Source organism: Camelina sativa, chromosome 4 (genome assembly GCF_000633955.1).
Source record: "Camelina sativa cultivar DH55 chromosome 4, Cs, whole genome shotgun sequence".
Classification (NCBI taxonomy): domain Eukaryota; kingdom Viridiplantae; phylum Streptophyta; class Magnoliopsida; order Brassicales; family Brassicaceae; genus Camelina; species Camelina sativa.
In genome coordinates this window covers 13,152,343-13,169,017 of record NC_025688.1, presented here as the reverse complement: position 1 = coordinate 13,169,017, position 16,675 = coordinate 13,152,343, and the positions used below count along the sequence as shown (strand labels likewise).

The 16,675-nt window shown below is 35.6% G+C and overlaps 3 protein-coding genes across 3 annotated transcripts; 1 reads left to right on the top strand and 2 right to left on the bottom strand.

The window, feature by feature from the left end:
* Positions 5,991-7,314, bottom strand: LOC104780411 (expansin-like A3). Its single transcript, XM_010504906.2, has 4 exons — positions 7,197-7,314; positions 6,858-6,935; positions 6,472-6,775; positions 5,991-6,380 (listed from the first exon to the last, which is right to left on the bottom strand). The coding sequence occupies exons 1-4, from the start codon at positions 7,255-7,257 to the stop codon at positions 6,005-6,007; spliced, it is 819 nt and encodes a 272-aa protein (XP_010503208.1). The 5' UTR covers positions 7,258-7,314; the 3' UTR covers positions 5,991-6,004.
* LOC104783816 (probable trans-2-enoyl-CoA reductase, mitochondrial) lies at positions 11,365-13,531 on the bottom strand. Its single transcript, XM_010508917.2, has 10 exons — positions 13,443-13,531; positions 13,224-13,315; positions 12,965-13,063; positions 12,706-12,849; positions 12,524-12,626; positions 12,332-12,431; positions 12,176-12,252; positions 12,012-12,090; positions 11,704-11,822; positions 11,365-11,612 (listed from the first exon to the last, which is right to left on the bottom strand). The coding sequence occupies exons 1-10, from the start codon at positions 13,529-13,531 to the stop codon at positions 11,519-11,521; spliced, it is 996 nt and encodes a 331-aa protein (XP_010507219.1). The 3' UTR covers positions 11,365-11,518.
* Positions 13,844-14,988, top strand: LOC104780412. The gene is made up of 3 exons (XM_010504907.2): positions 13,844-14,041; positions 14,240-14,440; positions 14,521-14,988. The coding sequence occupies exons 1-3, from the start codon at positions 13,954-13,956 to the stop codon at positions 14,544-14,546; spliced, it is 315 nt and encodes a 104-aa protein (XP_010503209.1). The 5' UTR covers positions 13,844-13,953; the 3' UTR covers positions 14,547-14,988.

Below are 16,675 nucleotides of genomic sequence, written 5' to 3'. Positions count from 1 at the left end.
ATTTAAACCGTTAACTATGATGCATTTGGTACCATTGCCACCAGACGAGATTGAAAGCCAAGACAGGGCCACCAAGGCCGAATTGGTCAAGTGTTTGCATGAAGAGGTCCGAGCCAACATCGAGAGAAGAAACGAGCAATACGCACGTTATGCCAACAAGGGACGCAAGCCAATGTTTTTCCAACCTGGTGATTGGGTTTGGTTACACCTAAGGACGGAGCGGTTCGCACAAAGACGGAAGGACAAGCTTAGCCCACGGGGCGACAAACCCTTCCAGATCATCGAGAAGATCAACTACAACGCCTATCGCCTTGAGCTACCCGGTGAGTACAATACATCAACATCGTTTAATGTTGCTGATCTTGTTCTGTTTGATGCAGGTGGCGGCGACGATGTTTTGGGGACAAAACCTTCACAAGGGGGAGGGAATGATGTGAGCACCAGACCGGACATGTGTCTAGGAACACTCGCACCAGACGAAGACACCAGCGGAACACCCGTGGGACAATTCGAAGCCAGCATGCCTAGGATGATTCCCGGTGCAACCACTCGGACCAAGAGCTCATCCAGGACTTCAAGACACAGGATCAACTACTTCGTCCAAGCCTTCGTCCAAGAAGACCAAGAGATCAACTCGGCCAAGGCAACCATCGGCAAGACCGTCCGTACGGCCTTCGTCCTTACCCAAGGATGAGGGCGCCAAAGACGTTAGGATCATGACTCATACTCTTTTTCCTTACTTCAGGTTTTTTCCATGAGGTTTACCAGAGAAGGTTTTAACGAGGCGACGAGTCCTAACGCACAACGTCGCGTTTAACTCAAGGATGCATGAAACACTGCGTTTAACATCTGTGACGTGACAATCCGCACTCAGCCTAAGGACGCGGCCTTTCTTTTCTGTCCTTTTCCTTTAAACTTTGCGTTTTGAAACTTTCTAGACTCTTCCCTTGTGAACGTTGGAATAGTGTGACGTATGTGGCCTTGTTTAAACCAAATATAGGGCTACGTGTTCACCGTCTGAGGAGACGCGTCAAGGGCAAACGTATGCGGACCATAGCGAGTCCGCGTGTCCCTACTCCCCTTTCAACCGTTACACTATTAAAGCTCCCAACGCCACTAGCTTAGGTTCTTTAGACTTGAATGAAATTATAATTTTTTCAAAGAGTGAATCTTTGAGTTCTTGTGATGTGATTCTCCCAAGGAATCGACGCTCTAAGGTAGGTAGACTGATAGTCCTAGAACTCCGATGGCTGGCGAAGCTGGATGATAAGGCGTGAGATAAAATCGAAAATCCTTATGCCCCAAACTCTCTTTAAACAAACTAAACAAAGAAAGGCGGTGGAACTTTAGATAGAAGCTTCACGGAGATAGATGACAAGGCGTGAGACGAATCCCAAAAATCCTTGTGCCCTAGACTCTCTTGTAACGACTCTTCAATCCTCAGCTAATGAATGGCAACGTCAAGTGCGGCGGAATCACTTGATATACCGAAAACTCTTTTATGTAACCCACCAAGGTGAACTCTTTGATCTAACCCACCAAGGAGAAAGAACAAGTTCCAAAAGGAACAAAGGAGTTAACCACTCTCAATAAAAGATAAAAGATTTCTTGATTGAATGATTTCTCAAATGAGATTACATGTGTTTATATAGAGATAGAAAATTTGGTCACAAAGCCAAATATTAATTATTCTTGAAACTAAAAACATTAAAGATACTAAGTTGAATGAAGACCCAACTCTTGGTGCATGTTTCCAAACTGACTCTTGATGCATGTATCTCTTATTTTCGTCACTCTTCTTTGACCACAAAATAAAGTGATTATTTTGGGCTTTCTTGGGCTTGTATTAGGCTCAAAGTGGCCTGAACTCGATAGATATCATCCCCAATATAATTTTCTATGCTTTCTTTGGCCATAAGCTCTTGAATTGACCCATTAAGTGTTTCCTTGATCTTCTCTCTCTTTGACTCCTTGATCCAACTTGTTGATGAGAAACAACATGGGCTGTACTATTTCTTCCCCTTGGGATTAGTAGAAACACCTCCTGGTTGTCAAACATAATTTTGGAAGCACCTAAACCAATTGGATCTAAACCTCTTCAGGTGAAGAACTAGATTGACCTCCTTTGGCAAATGAAGCGTAACTTTGTGGTTTGTTGGCCAAATCTTGTATTTCTGATCTTTTTGGAAACATAAGAGATCCATTAACATCCTCCATATGGTTTCGTGTCGAAATTGTTTCTGAGTTGATCTGTGCAACTCGATCTTTGGCTCAGACGTGAAACTGGGACTAGAATGTGATTCCAAATCTTCATGGTTGCGGAATGGATCAAGATTCCAGAACAGTTTGGTTCATAGCTTGAATCCTCCTGACCTGGTCGGAATCCTCCGTTGAATGCTCGTAGGTCCAAATCGCATAGCCATGAGTTTCACCTGATTTGTAAAATGAATAACTCCTTCATACGAACACTGATTGGATTCCACTTCGAGATATGCTCAAAATGAGGTAAGAATGTATCCCAAATAGTCGTTTGGCTGGAATAATTGATCTTCGACTTCATTCGTGTTGAACAATATTCAAGGGTCTTCCTGGATGGTCTCATGATCATATCATCTTGTCTCACCCTCTTTCTCGCAACCTAGTCCTCGAGCTAAACTTGAAAGAAACCCTAGAAGGATCGATTCAAAGTCGCTCTCCTTCTAGATGGCGTACGACGTCCCCCATCACTCGTACATACCGCCGATTCATCCCATTTCGCAACCGTCCTCACGACGCTCAATCAGAACGTTGGAGATCCACTTCGACTCCATCTTTTCTAGTGAATCAAGGTCGAGTTTCTTACTTGGTTCGCTAGCCATCGTCTGATCCCGCTGTTACAATCCATCCGCAACCGCGTCCGCTTATTTGTACTATCGCCATCGTACCCTCATCGTACCACCCCACGTTCCACTCGTTCGTTTATCTCCAAATCTCGTCCCCACGGTTCATTTCCTCTCTATTATCGTTTCCCACTGTTTGGTCCGAGAGAAGCCACCGTCTTCCTAAGCGTCCCACAGAATTGAACTCCGACCGAGCCGGTAAGCCGACCGGTGCTTCCATCACATCCTCTAACACATGGATGAATGTCTAAACTCTCTCAAAAAAAAAAAAAAACCAAACCAAGATTTGAGAACCAATCGACCTGGCAAAACACTCAAGAGCAAATAATTTATTTTCGAATCTGACCTGTTTTTGAATTATACGGAGAGGATTTTAAGAAGAGAGACTCTAGCAGGACAAGACAGAGCGTAAAACAAAACAAGTCATTACACTCTCGTCTCTTGAATCAACAATCCCCTGCAACCCTTGTGGTGATGATGATGATTCTGTCTTTAAACCTTCGGTGACGACTAGCGCAGGAGAAGACACATAGCGTAACACAAAACAAGTCATTACACACTCGTCTCTTGCATCATTTTAACCAAAGCATTCACCTCTTGATCATCACCATCACACCAACCAAACACTCTCCAAAGACGCGTCTATCTCTCTTTCAACATTATCATATATATCTCGATCTCCTTCTTGATATCTTTCCTCGACGCCATGTAAAAACATCTACGTCACTCTCAAGGCTAAACTTACGACGCCATGTAAAAAAATTGACGATGTCAAAATATAGCCGATGTATCATATACACGTTGCCAAACGCCCAAACCCAACGAGCATCCCAAGCAAAAGCATCCCTAAGCAGTGTAAAAAGTTTCAATAGCACGGTGGCTTGTTGATTCAATAATGGGCTTGGGCTGTAAGAGGCTGGATTCTAGTTTGAGTCAAATATTTTTTGAGTCACTTATTATCTCAGACCATTTCTAATGTATATCTCTATTTTTTACTCTAAAATTGAGTAAATCAAAAATAGAGCATTGTTTTGCTTTAATGTATTACTCTATTTTCAACTTTAAAATAGAGTTAGTGTAAAAAAAATAGAGGTGAAAATAGAGTTGCTCTATATAGAGCAATCCTATTATTTTCTCTATTTTAGAGTAAAATATAGAGTATGGTTGGAGCAAATATTGCTCTATAATAGAGATTTGACTCTAAAATAAAGTGGGGTTGGAGATGCCCTAACCACCATATTAGGAGATTTTATCTTATCTTATTCAAACATATCAGTACCAAAAATCTTTGATAGTATTAATTTTACTAAAATAACACACTCTATCCTATATAAACGTTAACATTGTACCATATATTGTTATCTTCTTCACCAACTCTTTCTAGTTCTACAAACTTATAAAAAAAAAAGAAAAAAAAGAAAAAAAAAAGAAAACAGATTGACATGACGATGGGAAAATCTTTATCGAAGGCTGCTTTCATTATCTTTTTAACTTTTATTGGTAAATTCAATGTTTTATATAACATGGTATTAAAGAATTATATTGTGTTAGTAATGTTTATGATACACTTTTTGTGTTGTAGTGATGATATCCGTAACAGTTGAGATCGCCGAGGCGAAACGTCTTTTACTTGAAGAAACTCCTCTAGACTTATCGCATCACGAAGCTTCTTCACTGACGGTTAAGCCACTTGGTAGGTTTGAACGTTGTACGCCACCATGCAAAGAATTATGTTTTGGTACAGGCTGCTACTGCGTTTGAGAATAATGTGATCCATGTCTCAAAAGTATACATTGCAATCGCAACAGAATTAAAAAAAAAAAAAAATAAAAAAAAAAAATAAATAAATACTGGTTCTGTTTGGTATTGTTGTTTACTTAGATTTTTATGTGAGAATTGTGTGAATCAAGCTAAGAAAAATATGTTCTTGGAAGTACCGCCAGGTCCTATGGATCTATCAACAACGATTTATGTTTTTTCAATCTATCTATCTATGTTTGTTGTAAGCTTTTGTTTAATTAGCCTATTTTATCCATCTATTAGGTTGATGAGCTTCTACTAGTTATCTGTTTTTGAAATTGAATGAATATTGGTAATAATTATGATTGCCAAAAAAAAAAAGGTGTTTATGACCAACCAATCAAGGTTGAGAAATTAAAAGAAAATTAATTTAGTATAATTAAAGAAACAATAGAAAATTATAAGCATGGTAATATATGAATCCTAAATAATGCAAAAACGAAAATATAAACTAAATAAAACAATCTAAAAATACTATAATAAATTTTATAATACAGTATTTGGAAAAGAAGACGCATATATTGATTTTTTTTTTTAGGTCAACATATTAACCTTACCTATTCCCAACTGAAAAAGGAAAAAGTATGAAAAAAATTTGGTTTAAAAAATAAGAAAAAACTTACCTTCCCATTAAGTTTTTTTCAATTAAACAAAGTTGAAAGAAGTGTTTTTGAATAAATTATTTAAATATGAGATGATGTTTATATAGAAGCAGTGAGTATTTACAAAATTTAGAATTAATAATTAACTGTATAATTTACTTAATCTCTTTTTCTATATTTTTTTGTAGAATTAATAATTTAAAAGTTGTAACTTTTGTGCTTAGTTGAAAACGGTAAAACAAATTTTGTCAAATTTAAGTCACTATTCTTCGAATTCTTTTAATCGATTATTTTATTTTCAAAATATCTTAATGTAATAATTTTTTTTTTCTTTTTCATCTTCCTCACTATAGTTGTCAACCAAAATGGTTGTCACAATATATTCCACTCATTTTTTTTTTTCATCTCATTTTTTTTTTTAGTTGAAAACCATTTGCATCCAATATGCGTGTTTAATAGCTTGTACAAGTTAAGAGATGTAGACGACTCTATGTTATTTTGTTTTCTTGTCGGATTCTTTAATTTGCTTGCATATTGCAATGATATGACTCTAGTTTTTTTAGAATGAACTTTGGTTCTTGAGTAGTGTACCGTGTACATATAACATATATATAGATCTTCTTAGTCGTCCTCTTGTTTCGTATAAATGAATTCTAATATATAATCGAATGGTACTTGTTTGTTGTTTGCCTAAATAAATAGAATTGTAATGAGTCAGTTGACTCAGTTCCATATGTGACTGCATGTATCACAACCTTCTTGAGCAATGTCGGTGATCTGAACCCCGGCATCGTAGATCCTCCCCGCTTTCCATGAGGCCGGAAGAACCCTCTTCGCCCAAACTGTTTTGCCATCGTAGCCGCCTGTCACCGTGAACCTAAACTGTAGAGCTCCGGTTGGTACTTTGTCAGTAGCCCACACGGCTCCGTGGCTTCTAGTCATGTAACTCCATTGTGACGAACCAACTTGAGCAATGTCGATGCCTACCACTTCGGTTTGGCCTCCTTGGTATAAAAGCTTTATTGCCAAGTAGTTTGGCTTTTTGCTTGCTTCTTCCACTCTCACGTGCAAATTCCTTTTACCGTAATTGCAAGGAACTCTGTTTTCATATCCAAAATGTTTTTATTAGTACCAAAATAAATCAAGTGACCATAAAAAAACCAAGAAGTTGGGTGTTTCAAGAATGGAACCTTTGGTATTCAACGTCGACGATGCCTTGTGTGAGAAGATACTTGTCAGCATCAGCACCAGGCCTAGCCATAGCCCTAAAAGCTCTACTACTAAGGACAAGATCGGTTTGGCTTCCCGTGTTCAGGTCTGTGACCATCACAACGGTTCCTTTACTGGTACACAACTTGGGGTTCTTGCATCTGACTTGAAAGCAAGCGCCACAGCCAGCACCATCTTTGTAAATGTAAGGTATAGCTCCCGCAATGTGTCCGGCGAAGAAACTGGTAGCCATGGTAGCCATAAAGCAATAAGCCCAACCTCCGGCTGTGAAAACACATCAAGACATGAGAAAAGAAAGAAACAAGTACTTTTAAAAGAAGTAATGAGAGAAGATAGGAATGTTTACAAGAGAGAGCGGAGGCAGATGAGAAATAAGATGCTTTAGAACTGTGAAGACATCGGTCACAAAGGCGGCACGGACAGTCTCCTAATCCAGCAGCTCGTATAATCACAACAGTGGATAGACAAATAAGAGATCGGTTGTTATCTCTTCTACTCTTAGGGGATAGAAGATATGACAAAGGCTTGCAAGCCTGGTTCTCCTCTCGTTCTTGATTCTCACTTAGTTTTTTAAACCATATTACTTTTCAATAACATGTTGCACAAGTTGTAAAAAACTTTTTTTATTATTTTGAATATAATTTAACATTACATTAAAATTAAAAAAGAAGAAGACATCGGTCACATGCGTTAACATATGATGAGAAGAGGGACACTACTACGAGTAGGTAGAGAAAGCTTCTCATTTTGTGTGTTTTTTTATTGAGGAAACAAATAATAAAATCTGTATGAGCAAAAGAGATTGAAATGGAATCTATATATACATTTTCAAAGACATTTATAAAAAAAAATCCTGGAATTGGTATTTATTTACAAAAAATGCCATTAAATTAATTTTTTGAAATTGGTAAGTTGGGTTCGACGACATAACTCCTTCCTACTAAAGTCCAAACCTACTTGAAATCTAAATTTTTGTCTTCAAGATATTAAGATAATAAACATTAAATAGAGACAGATTTTTTAACCTTGGAGATGATCACGACCTAGATTTATGATCAAATCTCTTGATTCCCAAATATTTCCCCCTAATAGTTTATCTTAAAAAAATAAATATTAAATAGACAGAGATTTTATTATCTTCGATGATGATCCTAACCGAGATTTGTGTTCAAACTTCTTGATTCCCACCAATCATTTATTTTCTAAATTAATCAAAAGAAACAGAATTAAATACCAAAATATATCATATCCCATAAAAATTCCATAAAAAACCAATATAGTTATTATCTCCCTAATTTTTTGCTTAATCAGATATTTTTTGGAGGTGTAAAGATGTGTTGGTCGACCTAATCGTTTGCCTATAAAACTCGATTATGCATAAGCAATCACATCTACACTCACAATAAACCTTAAACACTCTTTCATTTAATTCTCTATGGCTGCTACTTTTGACTCTTTTTGATCCCTAGAACAGGGTAACGAAGCAGAAAGAGAAAGGAGCGAGGAATAAGAGGCGAGACTTACCTTTGCTGATGTTCGCGGCGGCAATATGACGTGATGGGCGGTGACATGATACCACAATCCTCTGTTTGCTTCTGATTCCTTGAGTTCTCGTCGGACAGAAGGATCGCCGTGATGCAAGAAAGAGATAGAGAGAAAGATACATGGGTTCGCTTTCGTTGGCTCTAGATCTGGAATTCTGGGGATGAAAACGATTTGTAGTTTTGGATATAAGTCATACGTTTTTAGATGTAAAACGAAAAACTATAATAATCTATTCTTTCTATTAAATATTCTGTTTGATGAGAGCATCTCCAATTCATTTCTTTATTTTTTGTTCCAATTTGGTGTTTGGTTTTCCTCCAACAAATTCATCTATTTTTTACTTCAAAAAAGTACTATTTGAAGTATTGTATATAAGTATTGATTTGTTAATGACTCTTTTTTATTGAAATTACAAAATCAACCCAAATATCTTATTATATAAAACATGATGTCAAAGTTACTCATTACAAAATCATGATATGTATCAAATCAAATTAACAAGATCATGACACATATCAAATCTATTGATTATATGTTGACACATATTTATAAACATAGTAGGACACCTAATTATATTTACATAATTTTACATGTTTATATTTAAATAAAATATTTTTCTAAATCAAAAAGAAAAACTAACAAAAATAATATATTTTTCATTGTATGTTTATTATATTATACGTGTGTTCTCAATAAAATTTGACATGTGTAAACAAAAAACTTAATATATATATATATATATATATATATACATACATTTTTGGAGACATTTATGAAATAAATCCCGAAGTTCATACCTATTTACAAGCATGCCATTGGCATTAATCATTAATTTGTTTTTCATTTAATTAATTAATATTAAGTTTCTATTTTTGAAAACAAGATTTCCCATCCTAAATAAATTTCCAAAACAATCAGAACTTCTCTCTTTAACATAAAGTATTAAGTTTCTAATTAATTTAAGTTTCCAATTTTACAAAACAATATTTTCTCCATACACAAAATTCCTAAACAATCGACCTAATCAATAAACGAATTGATTTTTGATCTCAACGCCTTGATCTCAACGTATTTAAAACTAATTTTTACTTTCACGGATTTCGTATGATGAAATTTTGCGGATTAAAAATCATTGAACATGTTGCCTGACAGATTTGGACTATAGAACCTACACTAAAACTATTAGTTTATCTCATATATACTATACATTTGTAATTAGAGTTTTGAAAATTAACTTATAAATTATTTAGTATATGAACTACAAAATATTACACATATTATAACACATTCTTAACATTCCAAAAAGAAATAAAATTAAATACACATAAAAATATACACTAACATACTATATAGGCATATACTTTTGTTTAATTCTAAAGAACAAAACAAATCTAGAATTTTATATTCTATCTAATAACAAATTTAATGTAATTAAGTTATAAACTTTATAAGATGTAAGAAGAAGAACAAAATTCTACACAAAATTCTAAATTAATTAGATAAAAAGTTAATTAATTGAGAATTTGAAAACTAAATAAATTAAAAATTATTATTTAAAATACAATAATTTATAATTTAGTTCCGCTGTGTTCTGCGGGTGAAATCCTAGTTAAGCATATATATGAATCAATAAATAATGAATAAAAAAGTTAAAAAGAATAACATAAGTTATTTAACATAATTTTAGTCAGAAATAAATTGTATTTATCATTGTAATATAAAATTTTATTGTAAGTAAGTACACAAAACCTTGAAAGAATAATGAACTTAATAGAAAAAATGAGTTTGTAGGAATGAATTTTTGGTTAATTGATGAAAATTGACAAAAGTATTACTTATGAAATTATGACATATAGAAAAATAATATTTAGGATATTTTTAGATTTCCAAAAATTTTGTGGATGTGAACTGATTTTTTTAGTGCTTATTTTTATTGTTAAATTTAAAATACTAACCAGTATACATATTATCTCATATGATGCTCATATTTTTTTTTTTGTTATTAAAATTTTAACTCTAATCCATGAAGAAGTGAATTATGGTTTGCGATGAAATAGATAGTTAAATGTGATTACTAAACTAAATGTCTAACGATGAAATTTCTTTTAGATTAAAAAATTTTCAAATATTAATATGTATCATTTTAAAAAAATCATTTAAAAATATGAGTAATTTTTTTATGTTTGATTTTATAATTTCAATAAATGTATTTTTGATGAGAATAAATCTTCAGTTATTTGATGAGAATGTCTTTATATTTATATATGTTTTATTTTATAAATTTCACTCATTTAAAATTGATTAATACATGAGGTAAAATTAGTACTTATGAAATAACTACATAACAAATATATCGTAAATAATGTTGATTCAGTTTTTTTTGCGAATTATATATATTGTTAATTTTTATTTGTATATAATTCACGAATATACAAATATTTTTATTTAAAATTAAATATTAATTCTTATTTTTTTTTGTCTTTAGGTAATTTGGGAGCAGCAACGGGAGGAGCAGCGACGAGAGGAGCTATGTCGGGAAGAACATCGTTCTTGGAACATCGCTTTTTACCCTTCCCCTTCTTCTTCTTGCTCTTTCGTCGGAGAGTAGAAAAATGCGTATCTATGAAAACGGCGGCGAGAGATCTAGGGTTGTTTATCTATCGGCGGCGGCGTGTTTATATCGAAAAAGAAGAACGGTACATATTAGGGTTTGAGGAGAGGGTTTAAAAACTTTTAATTGTACTTGGTGTCTTTTTTGGGCATTTTGGGCCTTGACTTTTGGTGTAGAAAAATGCTTCTTCAGCTTTACCGTCAACTAAATAAAGTGAAATCTTTAAAAGATTTTAGATAAAATTAGGTTTTCTTTTCTCTATTTTACTTTTATATAAAAAGGTTTAAAAGATTTTAGATAAAATTAGGTTTTCTTTTCTCTATTTTAATTTTATATAAAACATTTTTATGGTAGGTTTTAAATTTTTACATTTTAATTTTAAATTTTTTAATAAATTAGGAATTGACATGTGTCGAACATCTGAATGATACAATTGACACGTGACCCGATTTTGTTAATGAATAACTTTGACATCAAGTTTTATATAATAAGATTTTGTTCAAAAAAAAAACTAGTATAATTATTATAATCTACCTAAACCTGATGTGAAACAACTCTGGTTTGATTCGAACAAATCTTATCTCTAATTTTAGGTTAAAACCAACATCACCTCGAAACCAAGTCAGCTTCTGATAATTTGAAAGTTTGAACAGAGTAATATGTTAACACATGACCATGGAGTTACAATCTGAACATAAGCATAACGATTTCTTTATTTTGGTTTTAATGACGTTTACATTCTCATTGTTTTCTGATACATTAGACAAGAGGACGCAGATACCGTATAATAAAGTACATCATGCATTATCACATTAATAGCTAACACTAACATGGCTCACACGAAGGAAGCTTCAGAATGTGATGACTTGTTTAGGTTGCCTACCTAGCTTCCCGAGAGCTTTATCGAGAGCAACAGGGAACTCGTCGAAGGGAACCAATTCCGTTCTGGCAGAAGAAAACAGCCATTGGTATTATATAGTAGCCGAAGATATTTTTTCAAGGGAGCTAAGAATCTTTATTTGAGAAAAGGACTCACTCGTATTTTAGCTTTCCGTCTCGTGCAAGCCCGAGGAGATAGTCTATCATCTCTCTGCATTCTTTTACTTTACCCATACTCAACCAACTCTGCAGCCAGAATCCTCTCAAGGCCAAATCCTGTAGGGCAATCAAACTTAACACAGGGCACAAAAGCCATAGATCTTGACACCCAACGAATTTGAAGTGAGAGAAACCGGTTTGTGCACTTGGGGGTACGTTTTAAACTATGAATGAAGATCTAAATTTACTACTCTAAGACACACTGATGCCAGTTTAAATTTTTCGAATGATCTAGCAATTCATTACCTTAAAGATGAAAGATGTTGTTGACACAGTGATTGGCCTCCTAGACATCCCACCATATGTTACCATGGTTCCTCCTTCCCTGACATATATATGTATTAACAACCTTTAGCACAGCGGTGATTCATTCAACTAAAAGTACGCAAAAACGGAGATGTTCACTTTACCTGAGATACTTGAGCACAAGAGAAGCAGCATTGCCACCAACACAGTTGAATCCCAGAGCTGGTTCAGGTAAGTTACCCTAGACCACAAACACACATATGTTAAAGCTTCACATACTCAGCAATTTCTGCGATAGAATTGCTAGACATAAATCTTACCAAAAGACTTTTCACGTTCTTTACATTGAGTTGACTCTCTGAAAACACTTCATCTGCACCTAGAGCTTTCAGCTGCTCTCTTGCTTCATCCGAACCAGCCCTAAAATCAGTACCACACGACAGTCTACTTGACAAGAGCCGCTTTGATTGTTCGTAACCAATATCTTAGATTCAACTCAAAATATATTTCACCTGTCACGAATAATGTTGATGGTACTGATGCCACGGAGTCTTGCCAACTGGATGACACATTGACCCACGATACTTGTTGCACCATTCTGCACCACAGAGTCTCCTGCTTCAGAGGATTACTTGATTAGAAAAAAAGCAAGTAGGGAGCAATTACATCAAAGACATAAGATAACAGTCCAAACCAGAATTTAAGTTCACAAAATCCTCAAGCATCCTTAAAGCCGTCAATGGATTAACAGTGATCGTCGCCGCATACTCCATTGGACACGCTTTATCGATTTTGTGCCACACACTCTCCTCCTTCACAACATAAGTCTGCCAAGTCCCTAGTTCCAGAGTGATTTCCATCAGATTCCAACATCATGCTTCAAAAACTCAGAAGTGGATACCACTAACTAAACTGTTTTACAAACTGAAATCCAAGTTTCAGATTCCTCCTACCTGAAGATGGTGGAGATGGAATGACCCAATCACCAGGAGAAAGACCATTGACCTTAGATCCAACTGCATAAACTTCACCAACACCTTCATAACCACAATCTGCGGAGGACAATTATAAAGAAACAGTTTACCTAATGGACAACTTCACTATTTTAAACAGAATTTCCAAAGGACATTTTAAGTTTTTTTGACAACATTTATGCCATGGACAACTTATATCAATGGACAGGAAAGACTTACGCAGAGCGGCTGTTCAAACTGGGAACTTTTGGAACTGTTGCACTTCCAAGAGTGTCTGCGTTCTCGACCATTTGGTTGTCATCAGTAGGCGAAGTTTGAATGGTCCCAGATCTACAAAATAAAAATGTTATAAATCGATAACATCTTTCAGTTACGGAAACAGTAAAATAGCCCGTGTAAGGGGAGTTTAACAAACCGAAGTGGTGGCCTGTGGTCGGTTTCTTAGTTGGTTTCGGACTTGTCACCCGCACTGCACAATGCGGATTTGAGGTTTTCCGTTTCACCGGACTTCAGGGTAATCGTATCGACGGAATGGAGGAATGCCATTTCGCCGGATTTCAGAATTTGCGGCTCGCCGCACTGGCTGGGTTCCAGATTGCTTGTCCCGGGAGCACGAGTTATTATCGAAAATAAAAAATAAATTTGGATTTGGATCGTCTTCTCTCTCACTTGCGTAACGGCGTGTGAAGCGTCTGAGGATTATTTTCGTCTTTTCGAGTAGGAGGTGTGGCATTGCGGAAAAGGTTCGACAAATATGATATTTAACTTAAATTGTTTTACTGTTCATGGCATTTCTTTTAATTAACTCTAATTGATTTGCCGTAAGAAGAAAAAAAAAAAAAGCATACCGTTTGTTAAGAGTTGTAAGAAACGCCTCTCTTATATATTTTGGTCTATCATCCGTCCCCAAAAAAAACCAGAAGCGCCTCTCTTATATCCGCCGCAGCGACACATCTAACCTTGAAGCTATGTCTTCCGCCGCAGGCAAGTCTAACCTTGAAGCTATGTCTTCCCCCGCCGGAACCATGTTTTCTTCCTTGTTCAGGGAATTCTCCGGTAAGCTATGTCTCTCTCATCTGATCGATCTATATTGTAAGTTGTTTATTCACGATTTTTCGGCTGTTTTTTTTAATGATATCTAACGGAATTGATCTATAATACATTCTCTTGGTTTAAAAAAAAAAAAAATCGATCTCAAGTTTCAAGTTGCTTAATTTTTCTTTGAAACCTGTATTTGTTTTTTTTTTATCCCAGGAGCTGAGACAGGAGTCTTCTGGGATCTGGATGATTGCCCAATCCCTAATGATCTCAATCCTGGTTCGATCTATGCCAATATCAAATCTTCTCTCAAGGATATGGGTTACAGTGGTGGGATTTCGATAGTTGCGTATTCTACTCGGGAGAATATCAATACAGAAGAGTTTGCAGCATTCAACATCACTCTTAAACAACCAGGTTCATGTGATTCCTTAACTAGAACAAGATCCACGTTTGTCTTTTTATTTAATTTTATTTTTCTTTCAATTAATTTACAGATTCTCTTAGGGCAAAACTGAAATGATGTTTCAAGATGTTTACATGTGGGGAATTTCTCATAGAGATGAACCAACAAATCTCTTGGTAATCACCCAAGACATCTCAGAAAATGTTCACTTTGTGGAAGCTCTGGTTCATTTGAACAAAAGAGACAACAATCTCCTCTCGTGTCATCCCCAACACACAGCATCAGCTGTCCTGCTCTATACTGCAACCTCGTTTTGGCTTTGGTCAAGTCTATCAATTGGAGGGAGCCCTATCAGCAAGATTGCTACCCATCTTACGCTTCTTGGTCCTACCCCTACCCCTTGTCTTTCTTGTACTAGGACCGAGAAGCCTAAGACCAAGAAGCAGGGATAGTTGTTTCATTGTTGCAATAATTATAAAGTTGTTTAATTAGCCTAAGACTTAAGACCGTGAGACCTCATTGTTGCAATAATTATAAAGTTGTTTAATTAGCGTGAGAACTAGCTGTTTTATTGTTGCAATAATTATCTATAATGATCCAAAATTGTCGTTCACGTACAACACCACCCCCGCAGGAATCTCTCTCTCACTCTCCACCTCTTGGCTTTAAAACTTACATAACTGCATCGCCCCACTCTCTCTAACCAACGAACTTCCATTTTTCAAAATTCGAATTCGAAATTTTAAGATGAAGCGCAAGGCTGAGGCGACGCTGTTCGCCGTAAACGCATCACATTCCGTCGATATTTTTTCGACTCTGGTGGTGAATTCTCTGAGAAAATCGTCCTCTGATTCTCGAGTTCAAGGAACAGTTCTGTAGTTCCACAATTCCGAACGAATTGGGATATTATTGCCAGGGCCAGGAAGAAATTCACTCTGAAGTAAGTGGCCATATCTTTTGGTTAGAGATTGAAGATGTGGCTTGAAATATAGCTCGATTGCTATTCTGTTTTGATATATATATATATATATATATATATATATATATATATATATCACTCGATTGTTAGACTTGTTCTGTTCTGATTTGACTCCGAAATTTTGTTCTGGAATGAATCGTAACTATACATTTTCGTTTTAGCTGCTAGCTAAGGTTTGATGCTGAGGAGGTGGAAGAGAGTTATCAAAGACTAAGGGAAAGAGAGAGGAGTCATGGATATATGCGGGACTGTGCTAAGGCTTACTGTTCCAGGATACGCTCCATCATGGTTCAATGGGTTGTGGAGGTGAATGTTATCTTTCTCTTCAAATGCATGTAATTAATTTATACATCCATTGATCTCTCAATGTTGAAGCTCAGAGATATGTATTAATAGCAGAATTTTTTTGAAGAGAACGAATATTTGGAGATCTTAGTTCCTGGTTTTAACAACGTTTTCGCCCAAGGAAATCTATAGGAATCTATCTTTTAAGTTTTATGTATCACTAGGCTATGGTATTCTTTGTTGCTCATTCTCTTATCCTTCATTATAAGCAGCAATGTTTCTGAAAAGGAGTTTCTAGGGGTTGGTTCGTACTATGTTATCATGCTCCATGACACATATCCACGCAAAAAGATACATATAACTATTATTTATACATCTCAGGTTCTACCTAAAAGCTGCTCGAGCCAATCCAAAAATTGAAAGGGAAGCCATATCATTCGCTGTTACCTCACTATCCGACCACACTCAACTCTGTTTTTGGCCCTCAACTGTTGCAGCTGCAGTCGTAGCTATCGCCTGCATCAAACACAGAAAAGTCTCTGCCTGCCAACGAGTAACAAAGGTATCAGTCCTTTCAATAGCATTTTTGAAAACTATTGAAGAATATTCACAACCCCGAAACCTCCCTCTCTCTCTCTCTCCAGGTCCATGTTAGAACAACAGATAGCGAGTTGCCTGAATGCGTCGAGGTATTCTTAACATCACTCTCATCAGTCATCATCTACAAATCTCATTTTCTCCCCTAAAACTAAAAGTAAGGTAATTAACTATGTTCAAATTTTGTGTTTCCTATACAAAACAGAGGCTGGGCTGGTTGCTTGGGCAGGAAGCAATCAAAATGAACAAAACCCCTAAAACCAGGACACCGTATATTTGAATTGCGTTTATATATAGTTATACCAGTTGATAAATAATATGCCACACGCGGTTCAATGAAATAAATCTTATTTTGAAATTGGTTAGAAAATAGAAACGATTGCTA